At 59.1% G+C, this 19,737-nt stretch overlaps 2 protein-coding genes across 6 annotated transcripts; one reads left to right on the top strand and one right to left on the bottom strand.

Annotated features, from left to right (window-relative positions):
- The first annotated feature begins 608 nt into the window (after positions 1–608).
- Positions 609–5,459, top strand: SASH3 (SAM and SH3 domain containing 3). Of its 5 annotated transcripts, none has more exons than XM_066202410.1 (8): positions 609–727; positions 2,926–3,018; positions 3,254–3,403; positions 3,486–3,633; positions 3,707–3,855; positions 3,979–4,185; positions 4,462–4,612; positions 4,692–5,459. In XM_066202410.1, the coding sequence occupies exons 1-8, from the start codon at positions 674–676 to the stop codon at positions 4,877–4,879; spliced, it is 1,140 nt and encodes a 379-aa protein (XP_066058507.1). In that variant the 5' UTR covers positions 609–673; the 3' UTR covers positions 4,880–5,459. The 5 variants fall into 5 exon arrangements, with proteins under 5 accessions (XP_066058507.1, XP_066058505.1, XP_066058504.1 ...); XM_066202408.1 differs by having other exon boundaries at positions 3,483–3,633; XM_066202407.1 differs by lacking the exon at positions 609–727 and having other exon boundaries at positions 1,354–3,018.
- On the bottom strand, positions 5,422–18,355 carry ZDHHC9 (zinc finger DHHC-type palmitoyltransferase 9). The gene is made up of 10 exons (XM_066202411.1): positions 18,289–18,355; positions 17,633–17,926; positions 10,812–10,972; positions 10,098–10,256; positions 9,142–9,279; positions 8,949–8,997; positions 8,582–8,684; positions 8,345–8,448; positions 8,066–8,231; positions 5,422–7,349 (listed from the first exon to the last, which is right to left on the bottom strand). Exons 2-10 carry the CDS (start codon positions 17,797–17,799, stop codon positions 7,245–7,247), a joined length of 1,152 nt encoding a protein of 383 aa, XP_066058508.1. The 5' UTR covers positions 17,800–17,926; positions 18,289–18,355; the 3' UTR covers positions 5,422–7,244.
- Positions 18,356–19,737: the final 1,382 nt, after the last annotated feature.

The raw sequence follows: 19,737 nt of genomic DNA, 5'->3' as shown, positions 1-19,737 counted from the left end.
CTCGCCGGCGAGTTAGGGCTGGAGTCTGGCCCCCAACCCCACTCCTCCTGTGCCACCTTGTCCAGCCCTGAGGTGACCAACGCCAATAGTGAGGAGATGGCTTTGGGCAGATTGTAATTCTGGGACAAAAGATGGAGGATTTGGAGTGAGAAGATGCAGGGCAGCCAGCCCAGCCAGGGATGTTCCCCATGGGTGCCAGCAATGGGGTGGCCCTGAGCACATCCCACCTGGGTGTGATGCCGAGCTGGGAGGACCTGCAGACACAGGGGACATCCCAGGCCAAGTGTCACACAGAGGGCTTGGCTATCATGTCCCAGCAGGATAAGTAGGCACGGAGGTGGGCAGGACAGAGGGGTTGGGGACTGTCACCTTTTGCATGGGGGATGATGCCTAACTGCGGATGGCCAAGGGGCAGCATCACCGAGGGGCGGCACGGCCGAGAGGTGTCAGGGCGCAGACACCGTCCCCGCCCAGGGGCCCCGGGCAGGGCAGCAGCTCCGTGGAGGATTTCCTTCCTCCTGCCCCAGCCCGCGCTTCAGCAGCCACCCCGAGCACGGCTGCAAGCGCCTCTCATGTGACCGCCAGCTTCCTGTGCTCTCCCGGCTCGGTGTCGGGACCGCGGGACGTTGTCGCCGCTGCCGAACGCTGATCCCTCGCCACCGGTCCCAGCACCATGCTGCGCCGCAAGCCTTCCAACGCCGGGGACAAGGAGCCGGGACACAGGAAGGTGAGTGCTGACGGCATCCAGGTGCCCTCAGCACCGCATATGTCCCGCACATCCAGAGCTGTCCGACCCTGGGCTGCCGTGGGATGCTGAACGGGAGGACTGGTGCCGGGGGCTGGGGCAGGGCCCAGGGGCTGGGACAGCATGGCAGCTGCCCCGCCATCAGTTTGTCTCTGCTGCCACCAGCCACTGTAGCCTCGCCAGTGCGTGGTCCTGGCTTTGTCCGGCTCCCATTCTTCCGGGCTTCCATCCTGTTGGGATGTGGGACTGGGATGCACAGGCCCCAGGATCAACATGGGTGCCAGCTCAGGTGCCGGTGGGACCCCCGGGGCTCTGCTGGGGGAGGCTGTGCCCTCCCCACCCCCCACCCCCCATGGCCTCCCCAGGCGTGGGCGGCTGCCTGTCATTTCCTGGGGGGACAAGGCTGCAGTGGCGGGTGTGCAGCTCTCTTGCCTTGCAAGGTGCTGCGGTTGAGGCTGCAGCTCCGTCACGTGCATCAGCCGCTTCCTCTGCAGCACTGTTGAGAGCTGGGAGCCCCAGGAGCACCAGCTGCCAGTGTCATGGCCTGTCTAGAGCCCCTTGAGGGGCACGGCCATGTACCGCCCTGTGGCTGAAGTCTGGAGGCTGAAGTCATCAGTGGGGGCCAAAACTGGCTCCTTGTACCCTGCCCAGGTCTCGCACCAGCTGGCACTTCAGCTCTTGCCAAGCTTTGCTGGACTGGCATCAGCAAGGCGCCACGGGGAGCAGGGGCAGTGCCTGGCGGCGGGGTCCTGCCCATGACAGGCACACACCCTGCCATGGCAGCTCCTCCGGGCTGCCAAGCTCCCACAGAAATCTGGGTGAAATCCCCGCCCTGCACTGGGGTGGCCCATCCAGCCCGTCCAGTCCCAGTGGGCATCCCCTGCCCTTGCCCAGCCACAGCCACTCTCACTTCCCCCTCCTGCCCTGCTCCGGGAGAGCCCGGCCCCCCTGACTCACGTCCCACTGCCAGGCTCTCCATGGCTCCTCCAGCCCCAGAGCAGTTCTATCTCAGAGCTGTTTTATCTCAGCACTGAAGCCCTGGGGGGTTCCGCGGACCTGGATCTGGTGGGTTCAGGGCACTGGGTTGGGAGCAGGGCAAAAGCCAGCATCCCCTCTGCACAGATGCACCTGGAGCTGGCCTAAAGCCACAGTGGGTGTGTGGCTGGGTGTTGCACTGTGAGCCAGCTCTCTGCAAGGAATGGTAAAACCAAGTGCTCGGGCATGCTCAGTGGAGCCGATGAGGAGGACAATAAAGAGGGGACAGCACAGGGCCAGGCTGTGCAGGGCTGGGAAGGGCCATGGCTGCCACAGGAGCTGGTAGAGCTGCTTGAGAACGGAAATCCCTGGTTGTAGTGGTAGCAGAGCGAGCACCGTGGTGTGTGCTCTGAGGGCCTCAAGAGTGCTGGCAGTGGCACCATGCCCCAGTGTGCAAGCACGCTGGTGCTGGCATCCAGGGATGAGGGACGCCTGGGACCATGTGGCTGCGATGGCACAAGCACATTCCCAGCAGGGAGAAACCCTTCCATGTGAGACAGGAACCTGAGGCCATGGAGAGGAAGGCAGACAGGGGGCACAGGAAAGACTGAAAGGGACAGAGACGGAGACTGAGATCCAAAACCAACTTTGGTGGCTTTGATGGCTTAGGCATGGAGGTGGCACCAAGCCAGCTGGTGATAATGGGGGTATGCTCTCTGGGCTGTGGGGTGACACTCACGGGTGGAAAACATGGAAAACTTTCAGTCCTGGAGCTGACCCTGTGGGTAGCAGCAGGGATTTGGCTGCTCTGGTGCTACCTGCCCTTCACTGCCTGCCCACCTGCGGCGAGAGGAGCTGCAGCACTGCAGAGACCTGTGTCCCCCCATGTCCTGGCCCATGTGCCAGGGTGGCATCATGGCACAGCCCTGGGTTGCTCCCAGCATGGCAGTACCAGGCTCCACACCAGAGCACCCCTGCCCTGGGAATACTGTGCCAAGCAACTGCACGGGCACCAAGAGCTCCACATCCCAGTTCTGGGCAGTTCATGGTACGTGGCAGCTCCTGGAAGAGAGCAAAAAACTCTTCCCAGCACTGACATCACCCTGGGATGGGCAGAGCAGCCTGAAGGGTGGAGAGAAGCTGGGGCAGGTGATGTAGGAAGAAGCCCATCATCTCCCACCTCACACCTCTACTCCTGCTCCCAGCTTTCCCTACAGCGTTCCAGCAGCTTCAAGGACTTCAGCAAGTCCAAGGTCAGCTCCCCCGTGTCAAGCGAGGAGTTCAACCTGGAGGAGAATGTGAGTTCTCAGCATCCCCGGGACAGCAGCACCCCTTGACACATCCTGCTCCCCCAGGAACAGCCCATTTCAGGGTGGCTTCCCGAAACTCCTGGTCTTGCCAGTGGCCCATGTGTCATGGAGCAGCCCCAGGATGCCAGCACTGGTGGGATTTGGGATCTCACAGCTCTGTGCAACCCTGCTGAGGCTTGCCCAGGGTGGGGGTCTCTGCCTTCACTATTCATCCCTCTGGCAGATCCCTGAGGATGATCCCAGCAGTGCCAGTCCTGAGGAGGCCATGCGGAGCAGCGGGACGAAGCTGGGCAGGAAGTGGCGGGCAGTCATCTCCCGCACCATGAACCGCAAGATGGGCAGGATGGCTGTGAGAGCGCTGGCCGAGGGGAAGGTGAGCAGGGGGTGTGGGGACATGGACAGGTGGGCGGGGGACAGCTCCCCCTGCCTTGGCCTGACCCTGGTACCCTCAGCAGGGAGAGGTGGAGGAGGAGGGGTCCCCATGCCCCCTGTCCCCAGCCAGCAGCGTGGAAGAGCAGAGCCATGACAAGGTGCCCCTGTCGTACCTGGAGCTGGAGGAAGAGGAGGATGGGCGCCCAGCCCTCAGACGCCAGTCGTCCAGTGGTGAGACCAGCCCCAACAGGACACTGGCCTGATGTCCCCAGCCGGGCACATCCTGACCCCCTCCTCTCTGCAGGCAGCAACATTCCCAGCCCTGGCGATCCTGGGGACAGCCGGAAGCTGGAAGAGACCATCCCAGCCTACACTGGCCCCTTCTGCGGCCGGGCCCGCGTCCACACTGACTTCACCCCCAGCCCCTATGACAAGGACTCCCTGAAGCTGCGGGTGAGCCACAGCCACTGCAGCTCTGGGGAGGGAGGTAGGGTGGCTGGGGACCCCCTGAGCTGAGGGTGTTCCCTGGCTGGCCCCAAACCTGCACCCACCATCATCCCATGTCCCTTGGCCTAGAAAGGGGACATAATCGGCATCATCGAGAAGCCACCTGTGGGCACCTGGACCGGGCTGCTCAACAACAGGGTGGGCTCCTTCAAGTTCATCTATGTGGACGTGATCCCTGAGGAGACAGTCCCTGCCCGCAGGAGTCGGGGCTCCAGCCGGAACAAGCGCCTCAAGCCCAAGACCCTCCAGGAGCTGCTGGAGCGCATCAACCTGCAGGTGAGGGGCAGGGGCCGTGGGGGAACAGCACCCGGCACGGGAGCAGTGTGTCAGCAGTGGGACCAACCCCTCTCCCCTTTACTATCCACCACCTGTGTGGGTCCTTCCACCAAGCACCCCAGGGGCACGGAAGGGACACATGGGGCATTTCTGGACAATGTGGGGGAGGTGCCCACCATGAACTCAGAGAGGGGAGCCACAGGCCAGCACTGGGGGTCAGGGGGAGCCAGGAGAGCCACCCAAACCTGCTCACACCTGCCCATGTCCCCCACCCAGGAACACACCCCCACCCTCCTGCTGAACGGGTACCAGACCCTGGAGGACTTCAAGGAGCTGCGGGAGACGCACCTGAACGAACTGCACATCACGGACCCCCAGCACCGTGCCAAGCTGCTGACGGCCGCTGAGCTCCTCCTGGACTATGACAGTAAGGCTCCTGGGGAGGCGGGTGGGGCACCCTGGACTGGGCACCCCAGCAGCACCACTAACTCAGGCCCCTCTCCCAGCAGCCAGCGAGCCAGAGGATGGTGACACCTCCGAAGCCCTGCCATCGCCCTCAGAACCCAAAGGGGACATTCCCCGGGACTCCGGCTGCTTCGAGGGATCGGAGACCCTGGATGGCAGTCGGGAGGAGGCCGAGCTGGGGGGTCCTGAGGAGCAGCTGGGGGCTCTCTCCATGGCAGAATCCCCCTGACCCTGCTGGCACTGCCACTTCCTGCTCTGGCCCTAATAGTGGGGCTGGACTGGAGGGCATGGCTGCTGGTAGGGGACAGGGAAGCACCAGTGGTGGCACCTCAGGGCCCGGCTCGGTCCCTGCACCAGAGCTAGATGCTGGGTGGGCACAAGGTGCCCCAGGACATTTTGCATGGCACTGCCTGGCACCACTGCCCCGAGGCAGGGACTCTGGGCACACCACAGCACCGCGCTCCCTGCCAAGCACCACAGGCATTGGCTGCTTTTCCCAGGTTTGCTGGCAGGCTCAGGAAGAGAGCAGGGGATGGAAGCCGTGTCTGCAGGCAAATGAAGCCTGCCCAGGACACTGTCACTTCTCAGCTCAGACACACAGTCTCAGGTGAGACCCCCTCCCCCCCTGCCGTGGGGGACAGCAAGATGCAAATAACACAGCTAAGACAACACCCTGGAAGTGTGAGATGGAGAGTCCTGGAATGCACAGGGAAGGGGGAAGAGGCAGCTGGCTTGGGGCAGCAGAGACATGCAGGGGCTACAGTTCAACCGTTTTTGAACCAATTAAGTTTTCCTTCATTGTTTTAAAATTTAAAAAAAATAAAAAGAAAAAAATAAAGAACACCCAACCCTCATCCAACCCCTTCCTTCCTTCTGGAGACCCTGACCCGTGCAGGCAGGTCCCGGCAGGCAGCACTCAACACACCTCGTGGAACAGGGAGCAGCACAGCCAAAAAAATACACTTTTTCGCACCGAATTGGCGATTTGGTCAGTAGCGTCTTGGGGCGACTCCCACAAGGTGAGGCGCAGGAGCCCCGTCCCCGGAGGATGGAACGGCATGGGGCTGGGCTGGCTGCAGGGCCATGGCAGGGCGGCCGGGGCTCCTTCCCAGCTCTGTTCCGACTGGGAGCAGCTGTGGCAGCTCTGCCCTCTCACCTTCGAGAGGAGCCCCCGCACCGCGGGAGAGGGGGCAGCGCCGGGTAACACCGCACCCCTCGCTGCCAGCCACAACCCGGGCCGGGGCAAGGAACGAGGTGGGAGGCACAGGCCAGGCTCCAGAGGGAGCGGGATACCGGCTGCGCCCGCTCCTCACCAATGCGGAAAGCAGGGACGGAGCAGCAGCCATTTCCCACTGCCAGGCAGGAGCATCACGGACACACACACGCGGGACTGGCCAGGCAGGACACCCCCAGCAGCCATCACCCACCACACACCTGCGGGGAGGAACGGGAGTGCCCAGCACTGTGGCGTGGGATGTGGAGCCGCCAGGGCACAGAATGGCCTCTCCTCCACCAGCAACCTCTGCGGGGATCCCAGAGGTGTGAGGGTCCTGCCAGCGTAGGATGGGGACTGTGGAGTGGGGGGAGCCCTGCCATGGCACAGAGCTCTCCCACCACCCCCCCAGCCTCTCCTCCTCCTCTGTTGAGGACACACAGGTGACTGACACCACACAGCTGGGCAGCTGGCACAATCCTGGGAAGATCCAAGTCTCCCAAAGCCAGTGTAGGATGGCTGAGAACAGCAGAGCAAGGCAAGGGGGAGGACACAGGGATACAATGACACAACACAGAATCGGGGCTGGGGTTCTGGCAGAGCTGCTGTGCCACAGCTGGGGAGGGCTCAGTGTGGACACCTAGCAGCAAATGCAGCCCCAGCACCAGCCAGGAGCCAGTGGCACAGGCAGACCCTTCCCTTCCTGCAGCTCAGTCCACCCTGGCTGCCCTCTCCCTCCCTCAAAGCTCCGGGTGGTGTGAGCACCAGGACAGGATGGGAAAGAGGGTCCCCGCATAGCTGCTGCACTGTTACATCACATGGAAAGGAGCACAGGAAGAAAGCTACTTAAAAAACACTGCCAGCAGACCTCCTTCCCACTTGTTTGGGTCCTTGGGGCACCAAAATGTCTCCTGACAAGCCTTGCCACGCCAACCACAAAACAACGCAACGTATTAGAGGAAGGAGGGAGGAGGGGAGAGAGGACGTTGCTGCCAGGATTGCTTTCCTCTTCCTTGGGGATTCCTCAGCAGGAGGGAGCACGCTGGCCCTAAGAGCCTTGCCCTGTCAGAGCTGGGCCCTGGTGGAGGGACAGCCCCAGCCCTGAGCTGGGATGGAGCATCCAGGACAGCCTGCAGAGCCAGAGGCCCGGCCACAGGCAGACCTGTCTGGGTGGTGGCAGTGCCCCATGGTGACCAGGGTGTGCCACCCGCGCTCGCTGTCCTGTGCCACCGCGCAAGGCCAGCGCTGTCCGCACCGCGGTATTGACTAAAGCAAAATGGCCATGGGGAATCGGGTGCCTGTCATCCAGCCCTTCTCCTCTCCTCCACCACTTCCAGCTTTGATTAGACAAAACAACAAAGTTCTTCCTTCCAAGCAGATGCTAGTGCTCTGCTCGCCCAGCGTCCAGGGAGGGCGCCGGGAGCTCCCCAGGCGTTCGCTGCTTCTCCTCTGGCATCTCGGTGTCGCTCACAGATGGCGCGGGGACCTGGAGAGAGAGGACAGAGTGAGCTGCAGGGACACCCCCAGTGCAGAGCCTGAGCACACAGGCCCCACCACTCTGCTACCGCCTCCAGCTCCACCAGCAGCGGTCTCAGCTGGGCTTGGGAAAAGAAGAAACTGAAACCAGGGGCCACCCAACAGGCAGAACAGCATCTTCAGGAAGAGCTGGAGCACCGGACTGCTCCAGCAGGTGTCTGGACTGTGTCCCTCAGCGAAGGGCAGCTCATGCCCAAGCTGAGCCATTTCCCACCATGTTCATGGAATAATTCAGGTGGGAAGGGCATTCTGGAGGTCTCCGGTCTAACTATGTCCTTGAAGCAGGACTAAACACAGAGCGGGCTGCTCAGGGCCACATCACCTTTCTGCAAGGATGGAGATCCCAGGGACAGCCCTGCAGCTCACAGACATCACCCGAACAAGATGTCTGCAACCTCCCAGCCCCGTCAGCCCTGCCGAGCTCCATGGGCTCCTGAGTGCTCTCGTGGCAGGACTGATCTCCAAAACTATAGCCAGCTGTGATCTCCTTTGAGGAAATCCAAGGAAACCAAGACATGCTGGTTTCCAGGGTCAGAGCAAACAAGCTTTTCAGCAGCAGCCTCTCACATGGCCCCCCCCATGAGGTTTTGTCCTTCCGAAGTCACACTCTCAGCTTTCTCTTACTGTCCCAGAGCCCTCCTTCCAGCTCCCAAGGGGATCACTCACGGCACTGGGGGGAGGAATGCTGCCGTCCTGCTGCTTTATGCCACCCTCCTGGGCTTGCCCAGGGCCCTGCGTGGCCAAGGGCTCCTGTGTGCTGGGTCCCCGCGAGCACGACCCCTCCTGAGCTGTGCTCTCCTCCTGCTGCAGGATGCCCCGTCTGTCCAGGACACTGCAAGAACACAGCCACGCCATCAGAGACCCATGTCTCCCCAAATCGCAGCTCTCTTCTTAGCAGAAGTGCTGGTGGAAGACAACGGTCAAGGCTGCACCTCAAGAGCTCACCTGGGGGGCAGGGGCCCACAGAGCACCTCGCAGCAGTTCTTCACTATGTTGCCATGGCTATAGGGATTCTGCACACGGTTCTTCCCAGTCCAGGACCCCTTAATCTGAAATAGTTGGGCACAAGCTCAGGTTTACTTCAAGGACACCCTGCCCCAGCCCCCAGATCCCTGCGTTGTGCCCCGCCTTGACACACTGAGAAATGGTGACAACTCAGGGGAAGAGGAAGACTCTTCTTACATCTTCGTTGGTTGTCTGATTCAGTGCCACCAGGAAGGTGTGGAACCCAGTCAACCCCACCACCGACCACAGCGTGAAGAAACAGATGAGCACCTCCAGTACAGTGAGAACAGTTAAGGACTAGGAACAGCCTGAGAGCAGGCCCAGCCCACCTGTTATTGCTCACAGAAACACCAACTTCTCTTCCTCTCCTAGCCACTGTTTTCTGTTTTTCTCCTCCCAAAAGCCAAGAAACTTCTCCCCACACTGTCATCCAGAGGAAAATGCTCACAAAGACTGGGAGTGGCCTAGGCAGCCACTCCAAAACGCAGCTCCCACTAAACCCCAGTTTTGGAGAAGTCAAGCCCTCAGGACCATGGAAGGATATGTCCCTGGGGTTTCCTTCAAAGTGTTCAGAAACCCAATCTTCAGAGATTCTGCAATATAAAAAGAGAGATGTTTTCATCTGGAACATCCCACTGAGTCCAGTTCCCTTTCCCACTCCATCATTCTGGTTTCACACCACCATCTGTAGCCCCACTCCCTCCCTCCCAGCTCTCCAGCTTTCCAGGCAGACTCACTCAGTGCTACGTAGACAATGTTGAAGGTGAAGATGTAGATGGTGAGGAGGGAGAGCGAGAGGATGAAGAGGTAGAAGTAGCGGTAGTTCCTCTTCCCCACACAGTTGCCAACCCAGGGACAGTGATGGTCGAAGCGCTCTGGGGAAGGCAAGATAAAGATTAGCACTGCCCCGGCATGGTCCTGCCCACCTCTAGATCCTTGCTCCTGTGCTCCCACCTCAAAAATCCCCCAGGCTGACACAAACTGCCAAGTTCAACCCTCTGCTCAGACAGGACCCCATATCCTGGCCTCCCTTCAGCAGCTCAAAAAGTCCAAAATTGTTTAATAATGACTCTTTTTGCACATTAGGGGAGATAATGAGTTTGACCCCTCATGTGTCTTCTCTCCCTGGGGTACATCAGCCACAGTACGTGGGTTAGATGAAGGCCTGGGGATACCCAAGTTCTTACCCTGGAATAATCAGGAGAAGGTTCAAGAAACTGCATAAACACACAAAAGCTGAGAATCTGAAGAGGAGGAATGGGGTCCAAAAGGATGGGATTTCTGCCTGGAGCAGTGATGCTGAACATGAGCCAGTTACATACACAGAACGAGGACAACAACGAGGGCACGCCAGGGAATGGCACATCTCTATGCTGATGAAGAAGCTGCTGTCACCTGAGACACAACTCTCCACTAGAACCCTCCAGTCCTGCAAGGCCAGAGTCCAGTGGAACTCAAAATGGGCTGCACACGTACACTGCGCAGCTGGACTCGGTTATTGCCAAAGTCCTGGCACAGAGGAACCACCTGGCTCCAGGTTCTGAGCAAACCTCAAGCTCGTCAAGTACAAGACGAGGCATCTTGAACACTTCACCAGTCCAGAGCTGTCCAGCACGAGCCTGGGCTTGGGTCTGCCCCTGTTCCAAGGCTCTCTGCGAGGAGCAGGGGCAGGCCAGGCCCGAGCCCCACTCACCCACGCAGTTGTCACAGATGCTGCAGTGAGAGGCGCGGGGCGGCCGGAAGATCTTACAGGTGTAGCAGTACTTGAGCTTCACGATCTGGTTGTTGATCTGGAAGTTCTTGATGCGTGGGGGCGGCCGCTGACCCTGCGGCACAGTCCCGTTGGTGGCCTCTGCCAGAGAGAACCGGGCACAGATTGGACCTGCTGCTACAACACAACAGGCCTCAAACAACAACTCGCTTCCCTGCCTTTCCTACCAGCAGGAGCAGAGCCTGCTGGCTCCGGAGCTGGAGGCTGCAGCTCTGCTCACGTGGGCCAGAGCCAACTTGGCAGCTTGGAGGCAGGAAAAGGGATGCCAAAGCTTTCATGGGCATGTTGAGAGTGGGCTGGGTGTTATCACCTGCATCCACCAAACCTCCTCTCTCCCTGAAGGATCAAGGGGACCACTCCAAGGTTTCTGCACCCCTGTTCAAAAGCAAACTGAGCTTGTATGAACACGGCTAAGGGAGAGAAAGCAGCAGGTGAAATGGCTCCTGGAGAGGGACGCAGGTACATTGTGCTGCCTTCTTGAGACTCGGCCAAGTACAGTGAGCCAGCAGATTGGGGCAATCCTCACTTTTGGAGGTCCAGCCAGGAAGATAAGCTCTGCAGGGACTGTAACCTAGAAATGTGCCATAAACTGAGTGTATCTTCCAACCTTCACCAGCTTGGCTGCTCCACACTCACCGATCTCCATCTCAATGAAGGCTGCCTCATCAGGCAGGGCCCTTGGGATGACGCCGGGGTCGCTGAAGCTCGTCCGCAGCAGCGTGGCCATGGCAAACAGGAAGAGAACTGCTGCAAACACAGGGATGGCTGGGGACAGCTGGACAGCCAGGTACCGGCACCTGCGGACGGGGCCAGGAGGCGATGAGTCAGTCTCATCGCCTGGCACAGCCTCAGAGCCCGGGCACTCCGCAGCACTGCTTAGATCTGGGCAGAGAAGCTGTTCAGTATATCCTTCTGATCCTGCCACCACAGGGGAACACTCCTGAGGCAGCTCCCAACAACCAGGCCCCATCACAGCATCTCCATGTTTTCCACCAGCTAGGCACAGATACTTCCCAGCGTTTGTTCTGTTTTCAGCTCCTGTTTTAAGCAATGCCAGAAACACAACCAGGCAGCTGGAGAGACTTTGTCCATTACATTCCTGCTGCAAGGGATGGGCCAGACCACTGGGAGGAGTACCCAAGGCCTGGTCAGGGATCCCACACCTGGAGAGCTGGAAGGCATGGAAGTCTATGGGGACGGTGGCAATTCTGGCTAACCCCTAAAGAGCAGGAGCTTCCAGCACCACAGAAATTATTTGGATTAAGTACATCCTGTGCTTCTTAGGAATGAACTCCTGTGGAAGCGCAACATTCCCATGCATCAAGACATCTGGCTTCCTTTGGCTTCCCTGAGACAATGGACTAAAATGCTCCAAATAAAGCAGAAAGACTCCTGCTTTAAGACTTCCCCAGCTCAGAAGGGAACAAGGTTTGTTTGCTCTATAAATGCAACAAGGCCTAACGAGGAGTTTATGGTGCTGATCCCACTGATGGAGGAGATGCAAAGGGAGCATAGGACTCATCTCACCATTGCCATGCTGCTCCTGGACACCCACATAGGTCCCCATAGGTGCTGCAGCCCTGGCCATGTGGGAGGCCTGGGCAGAAGTCGTATTTTAAAAACATACTGGGCTAAAAAAACCCCATATTTATATTCCTTCAGAAAACCCTACTAATGTTGGGGCAAAGTTCCTATGCAGCTGTGCTACGGTTTAAGTGAAACCCCACCTAAATCTCACCACATCCCTCTCCCAGCCTCCTGATACAGCTGGGCACCCAGCTTTCAGGCACCCGGCTTTCTAGGAACCACCCTTTATCCCTGCTGGTGGGGGGTGGATCCAACCCAGACTCCTGCTGTTCCACAGTTACTCTCCATGGGAGCATCTGCCTACTGTGGTGAGGGGCCGGGGATTATCCTCCCTGGGGGGGGCTGACATCCCTAGCAAGGCCATTTCCATGACCTTCACAGCACTATTTAATTCTGGACAGCATTCCCATCACAGATTCCCCAAACAATGCAGTTTCCAGCTCCAGCTGGCAGCACCGGCCTCCGCAGGCCCACTGCAGGAACATTTCCTGGGCCATTGCCTGACTCCAGCACTGTCCCCCATGTGTGACAGGGACAGAAGGGCTGCACACTGGAGCGACAGCACGCTTCAGTCACAGCTGCAACACCAGGAGCCCACAGCAACACACAGGGCCTGGCCCCTAAACCAACATCCTTCATTTCAGACACTTCATACTCTGCTGTTCCCCAAAACAACATCCCTGTGCCCAGCCCTGCCCACGGACGACGAACTGGAGGGCCGAGCTTATTGTCTTCAGGCAGCCCAAGATAACTTTACATTCCCTTTGCAAGGGCAAAGTCCAGGGACAGCTGTGAGTCAGTCAGCAAGTAAACAAAAACCTTGGAGCCCACTTGGGGTAGAAATATGGCATTAGGAAACATGGAACACGGACTTAGGTGCAGGTCGACCTCTTCTCCTAGGCAATCAGTGACATGACAAGAGGACACAGCTTCAAGCTATGCCAGGGGAGGTTCAGGTTGGACATGAGGAGATTCCATTTCTCCATGGAAAGGGCTGTTAGGCATTGGAAGGGGTTTCCCAGGGAGGAGGTGGAGTCGCCATCCCTGGAGGCGTCCAAGGAAGAACTGGATGTGGCACTCAGTGCTCTGGTCTGGTTGACAAGGTGGTGACCAGTCACAGGTTGGACTTGATGGTCTTGAGGGTCTTTTCCACCATAAATGATTCTGTGATTATTACTTGAAAAGCTGGACACTGTCTGCCCCAAAGGGCTGCAGCCTGACCCTTGTCCAGCTAACACTAAAGGTTTTGGAACTGCTGTGACAACATGAACATATTGTAGGTTTAAATTAGGATCCATGAACTGTGTTAAAGCTGAGCCATGGCCCTTCTGCTTCCACACAGGCTTAGCTTAGCTTCCCTTAGCTGGGTTGACTTCTGTGGCCCCTTGCAAGTGAGGGCAGAGGTAAGAGCCAGAAGAGCTCCCACCACAGTGAAACTGCATCACCAGTCCCAGCATGGAGCCCACCACATGCCTCCCACCCTCCACTGTGCTGATGGGGTCTCGCTCTTCAGGTGACTTCCAGGGAGCACGCCCATGGCAGGGAAAGCAGCCCCACAAGGTCCTGACTTGGTACTCAGGTACTCACTAGCACTGGGGTATCTTCAGTCTGCGTCTTGTCTCTAAGATGATTTCACTGCTCAGGAACAGACATTTAAAGATCTTTTGTTTGGGAGAGCTCAGAGCCAACAGAGATGCTCTGTTGGCATGTGAGGATGCTGCTCCCCCACTCCCAGCACCATATCTGTTCCCTGGAGCATTTTGTCACCAAAAAGCAGACAATAACAGCACTATCACAACTCATCATCACAGCAGGGTGGGCTGGGGGCAGGAAGGCTGAACAAAGAGATCATTGGAATGGGGAGAAGGGGGAGAAGCAGCTGGGAGGTGCCATGAGTTATGGCATTTGGCTGGTTATTCTGCACCCGCTTGGGAAGGTCTGTTGTAATCAGCACATTGAGCAAAGCTCTGGAGGAAGGGGAAAGCCACCATGCCAGTCCCGGTGACAGGGACTGCAGCCACAGCCACAGCCACAGGGCAGCACATATCCCAGGCAGGCCACACCAGGGCTCAGCACAAGCTCCGCAGTATCACTCATCCATATCTCACCTCCAAATCACCTGTTTAACCTTCCTCAGCTACACCACAGCCACACCGTGTGCCTGGTCTGAGTGCCAGAAGAGCTGTAGGTCAGCAGGGCACTTCAGCCTGCATGTGCTGGGTGCTCACACCAGGGATGGGATTGTGTCTAGCATCCGCTGTTTGCGGTAAGCACGAAAGTAGCTGCTCCAAAGCCCAGCCTCACCACAACACTGTGTCCAGGCCCTTCCTAGCAGCACCAGGCAGGGCTGGAGCTCTCCCTGGAACCACTCCTCATTTGCCAGCAGTGTCACATCAATGGCCAGCACATGCCACGTGTTTCTGACCCAGCTGAGGGAGAAGACAGACATGTTATGCCAATGCAATTGCTCTTTTCCCAGCTAAAATCTCAAATCTACGCACAGGCAAATCACCCCAAGATCTACCCAGGAATGGGGATGCCACAGAGGATGTGGAGGCTGCAGGGAGGGCAAAGTCATCTCCTGAGAAGGAGCCCACATATGAAAAAAGGTCAATCCAAACCCCAGGAGTGGCCACTTTTCGCAGAAACAGGTACAAAACAAGCTGAACTCTGGACACCAAAAAGTCCACTTCTATTGAGAGAAATTACAATGATTAAAAAGCACCAATTAACTCACATGTAAACTTTGACCATTATTGACAGAGATCTAACCAGAGGTAATGCCAGCTTAGAGGCCACTCTGTGAGTCTTGAGTCTCTGGGCTTTGGAAATCAAAACCAAAAAATCAAGTCACACAAGGGACAGTGTAGGTGTTTTCAATTCATCCAAAAACAAAGATTCTCATCTCTACATCTCATCAAACATTTTTGTCTCTATAAAGCTAAGAAAGTAAGAAAAACAAAGTGACAAACATTAGAAAATGCAAGAGCAGCCCCTTCCCGTGAGGAGCAGGTGTTGCTGGTGCCATCATGCCTCTAACATTTACAGACATCAAGTTCTGTGCTGAAAAGCTAGAGACAAAAGGTATCCCATTCCCTTCAGCTGAGCACGGAACTCACTTCAGGGAGAGACAGGAACTGCAAAGGGAACTCCCAGCCTGAGCGCAGACACCGCATCCCACCATCCTAGTTCCTAAAGGGATGTTTTACAAGTCCTTTATCTGGTCTTCTCCTCATGCTAGAACACCTCAGGGAGACGGCAGCTAAGTGCCCAACCACAAGGCTGCAATACCATCAGGAGTCTGTGAAACTGTATCTTACAGAATATGTTACCGAGCGGACTCAGTTAAACACAGGTCTCGGACTCTGCAGGGAGCAGCCCCAAGCAGTGCGAGAGGTGAGAGAGGTGCCCTTGGGCAGAGGACTCTGGTCGGTAGCTGCAGAGCCCTTCCCGGGAGCCAGCACAGCTCCGTCCGTCTGCCTTATCTAGGAGGGAGGAGTCGGATCTCAGGCACAGCACAGAGTTCTGCCAGCCTCTAGCTCCTGTTCGCTCCCGGATGGAGAGACTTCCCCAATCCCAGAACACTGTGCTGCGGTTTGGGGGGTCAGCACACAGAAATTCCCACCCACAGGGCTGAGGTGGCACAGCCCGCTTGCCGGTGGACACCACGGAGCAGCTGGTAGCACCAGAGAAACTCGGAGGGAAAAGCCACCAGCAGCAGCGGCTCCAAGGGCTGGGAAGGAACGGCAGAGGCTTTTCTCCTGATGTGGGTGTTAGTCCCCACCGGCCTCAGCTGTAACTGGAGCCAGCGCAGCCCGGAGTGCCAGGATGAAGCCCAGCCCGGTGCAGGGCGAGGAGCCAGACAGATCCTGGCTCTAGGCACCCCGGAGCCGTGCTCAGACAAGGTGTGACTGCGCAAGTGATTCAGCTGAATGGAGCAGGCAGCACAGCACAGGCAGCCTGCAGTGAGCGGGCAGCGAGGGAAAGGCTCCTCCGCCCACCGCCGGCTGCCACGCTCCAAATCCAGACACCAACTTTAAGGGGGAAACCAGGAATTACCATGCAAACACTAAAGAATCTGCCAAACACTGAGAGAAACAAACAACAGTGAAAGATCAAGGCTGAGATCCTTACCCAAATCTCCCTACACATGCAGTGCAGGCAGGGTTCCTGAGCAGCCAAGCTGCTTATCTCAGCCTGATCAACGAAACAGAGACCTTGGGGAGTGTTTCCAGCTGGGAAGGCAACATTTCATCCCTATCCTAAACTCAAAAATCCCCAAACAAGTTCAAAACAACCCCCTCCCTTCCAAACAAAAAACACTGAGGTGTTCTGCACTGAAAGAATCAAATGGGTATTTGGGTTTTCCCAAACTTTTTCTTATCTCCCTCAGATTATTTAACTAAAATTCAGAGGTGATCCTGTTCCCAGCAGCATTCCCCCCACAGAGCCCACTCCCCAGGCCTAGGCACAGGCTGGATGTCTTGATGCAAGTGACCCCTCCACAGGCCTCTGCCTGCCAGAGCACGGAAAGGGGCTTCTCAAGGAATTTCCAGTCACGTTCCTGACTAACCACAGCCTAGGTCTGGAAAACAGCCTTGGCTCACTCTGCCTAGCACAACCACGGCAAAGCGGGATGTGGTTCACTCTCCTGCTATGGACAGGATCCACAGGGAGCCAGAGCAATTATCCCTCAAATCAGTGTTTCTGGTGCAGCAATAGGCGTTTCTGGAGCAGCAACACTTATTAGTTCTTGCTGTAAAGCAGGAAGGCTCAGTCCCATTTTTCAGATGGAAAAAACCCCAAACATCAAACCAAGAGTGGTGTCACTTGGTACTTCGGAATTCAGACTGAGCCTGGGATAATTTGGACAGGGAACCAGGGAGAGGTACACTGGGCCAGGAAATGTGGAAACAAGTTCCTTGACTTAGGAACAACGCTAAAGAGGACAGCATCTGGGCCGAGGGCTTTTTGGAACTGCAGGAATAGCCAGGGCTTTGCCAGCAAGCAGGTCCTTCCATTAATTCTTCTTGGCTTTGCAAGCTTATATGTTACCCAACCCTGTTTCAGCCCTTCTGCTGCCCCAGAACACAAACATGCCCATGGAGACCGAGGAAGGGAAGTTTTGCAGTGGTTTAGCTGATCCAAGCTCACCCTTTAGCCAGGCAACAGGGGTGTCCTACCCCGTCCCACAGCATTGGCCTGGACAAACATAGGCTTTTCCCTTTTTGCTTGTTTTTTGATTTTAGGATTAGTCTAAGGCCAGCCCAACTGCCAAGGAGAGCTGAGGGGAGGGGGCAGATCCCTCTTTTTCAGGAGGATCAAAGGTTTTGGCCAAAGGTCTTCATGCTGCTGAGGTGATGTGACGGGTGGTCAGATCCTTCCCAAATACCAGCATGGCTCCAGCTGCAGTGCAGGCTAGCACTGGGGTCAGGTCAGAACGGCAGGACCCCCAAGCTCACTCAGCTGGGATCACCTCCCTGGTGGGGCTGACGGGGGCTGCACGTCCCACCATGGGTAGGGACACAGGCTGGGCCCCAGGGCTGCAGCAGCAGCACCCTTGCACCCCAACCATCCTGGAGCCAGGAACACTCGGGACAAGGGATTGCCAAGTCCCAGACAAAAGGTGACCCACGGGGGAAAAGGGCCAGTGTCAACCCCACGCACAGCAGTGGGGAAGCTCCAGCAGGGCTCATTCTCCCCAAAACCTCCAGGCTCAGTCTACAGAGGGTGAGGAAGCAGATCTGGACAAGGGGAGCCACACTCTGCCAGGCTGCACCATGCCAGGCTCCCCTCCCTTCCCCGACGGCCCCGGGCACACGGGCCCACCCATCCCCATCCCTGTCCCGCGAGGTCCCCGGGGAACTCACTCGAAGGCGAAGAAGAGGGCGCAAGTGCCGAGGATAAGGAAGAGCGTCAGGTAGAAGATGCCCTTCTGCCGGGCCATCATAATCCGGCCGTCGCAGCAGAAGGTGTTCCTGCCCGGCAGCTTCTCCCATTTCCGAACCACCTTCTTCCTCGCCACCATCACCGACATGGCGGGGCCGTCACTGGCGCGGCAGCGGCCGCCGCACGTTCGGGCGCTGCTGCTGCTCCTCCGCCGCCCGCGCGCCCGGCATCATCGGGGCCCCGCGGGGCAGCGCTGGGCTGGGCTGAGCGGGCGGCTGCGGGAGAGGGAACGGGGAGAGTGCTCGGTCAGCACCGGGGCGGCGGCGGCAGAGGCGCGGGGGGCGGCGGCCGCCGTCGCCATGGAAACCCCGCGCCCGGGAGGGGCGATGCCGTGGGAATCCACCAGGGAGGGGGCGCGGGGCGCGGCCGGGAAGACCCTCGGCTGGGCGGGAGGGGGCGGCGGGGCGGCTCCGCACCGGGAGGGGACGCGGCAGGGCCGGGCCACACAGGGCAGGGCAGCCCCGGTTCTGCAGGCGCGCCGGGACCCGGCGGGGAGAGAGCGGACGGGAAGGGTTAGAGAGGAGACGGGAGAGGACGGGAAAGGAGGAGAGGGGAGGGGCCCCGCGCCGCCGCTCACCCGGTGCCGGTGCCGCTCGGGCCGCGCCGATCGCTCCCTCCGCGCCGGGAGGGGCTGCCACGCCCCGCGCCCCGACGGGGCGGGGCCATAGCGGCCATTGGCCTCGCCGCTCCCTCTGCCCCGCCCCGCCGCTTTTCGCCTTCCCATTGGACAAGTGCACTATCACTCCTTTGCAGCTCCTCCCGCCCCGCCGCTTCTCGCCGCTCCATTGGCCACCAGCGCTGTCACTTCGTGGCGACTCCTCCCTCCCCGCCGCTTCTCGCCGGTCCATTGGTCGTGCGTGCTGCCACTCCGAGTGGTTGGCCCCGCCCCAGTGCGGACAAGGGAGGGCGGGGGCGGGGCGGGGGCGCGGCACGTGGCGGGGGCGGGGCGGGGCGCGGGCCCCGGTTTGGCTCGGCTCGGCTCGGCTCGGCCCGGACCCGCCCCGCCCCACCCCGGCGGCTCTCTCCAGACTTCCCGGTGCAGCCCCGGCGGGAAACGACTGGCACTGCCTCCCATTCATCTTTTCTTTTTCGTTTTCTCGAAACGAAACCGGGTGCCCGCAAGGGCTGGACTGCCGAGCCCCGGCACCGCGCGGAGCGCATTGGATGCTCCCGTCGGGGGATTCCCTCCCCGCCCCTCCCACAGCATCCGCACATTCCCACATTTCGCACAGTAGTTTACACACGGTTTTTCACACCCAGACCCTGGGGTTGGGTTCGGAGGGCCCTCCAGGATCCCATCCCCGGCATCCTGCCACCGGCACACCATTCTTCCCTGGCACCCCACCTCGGGGAGTCCCGCCCCAGGCATCCCACCCCCGGCAGCACTCTCTGGCATCCCACATACAGCGCTCCCGCTGGGCACATGGCTGCCAGCACAGGCAGGGCCCGGAGCGTCAAAGCCGAGGGGAAAATACAGAACTTTTCCCGCGGTTGTTGCTATGGAGACACGAGCAGACGGGGAACAACTCGTTATCCCTCTCCCTCCGGCAGGCTCCTGCCCCGAGCCCCCTGTGCGCCCAGCTCGGGATGGAGGAGGAGAACGACAGAGGACGAGGAGGACGGATGCTGCGGGCGCAGTGACAGACACTGACACCTCTTCGGAGCTGGGAACTCTGTGTGTTTGCTCCAATGATCCTCTGAATCCCATCAACCCCAAAAATGCTCCCAGGAGCCGGGTCCGGCCGGGCGGGAGGAGCCGTGGGTGCGGGAGCTCCGTCCCCGAGCCCGCGGCACTGGCGGAAAAACAGCGAATCCTGGAATCCTTGGGGCTGGGGGGACCCACGAGGGTCACGGACGGAGCGAAGATCCTCTGAGCTGCTCCGGCCCGCGGTGGCACCGCCGGCTCCCTCTGCCCGGCGAACCGGGGGCGCCCCAGGAGGGCCAGAGCTGTCCCGGAGCCCCCGGGGGCCCCATCCGAGGCCGGGACTGCGGTGTCCGTGACCCGGCCCCTCCCGGGACTCGCTCG

The sequence above is a fragment of the Chamaea fasciata genome, unplaced genomic scaffold (genome assembly GCF_029207755.1).
Source record: "Chamaea fasciata isolate MVZ Bird 193981 ecotype frontalis unplaced genomic scaffold, bChaFas1.0.hap1 SCAF_22, whole genome shotgun sequence".
Lineage (NCBI taxonomy): Eukaryota > Metazoa > Chordata > Aves > Passeriformes > Sylviidae > Chamaea > Chamaea fasciata.
This window is presented reverse-complemented; position numbering and strand designations above follow the sequence as displayed.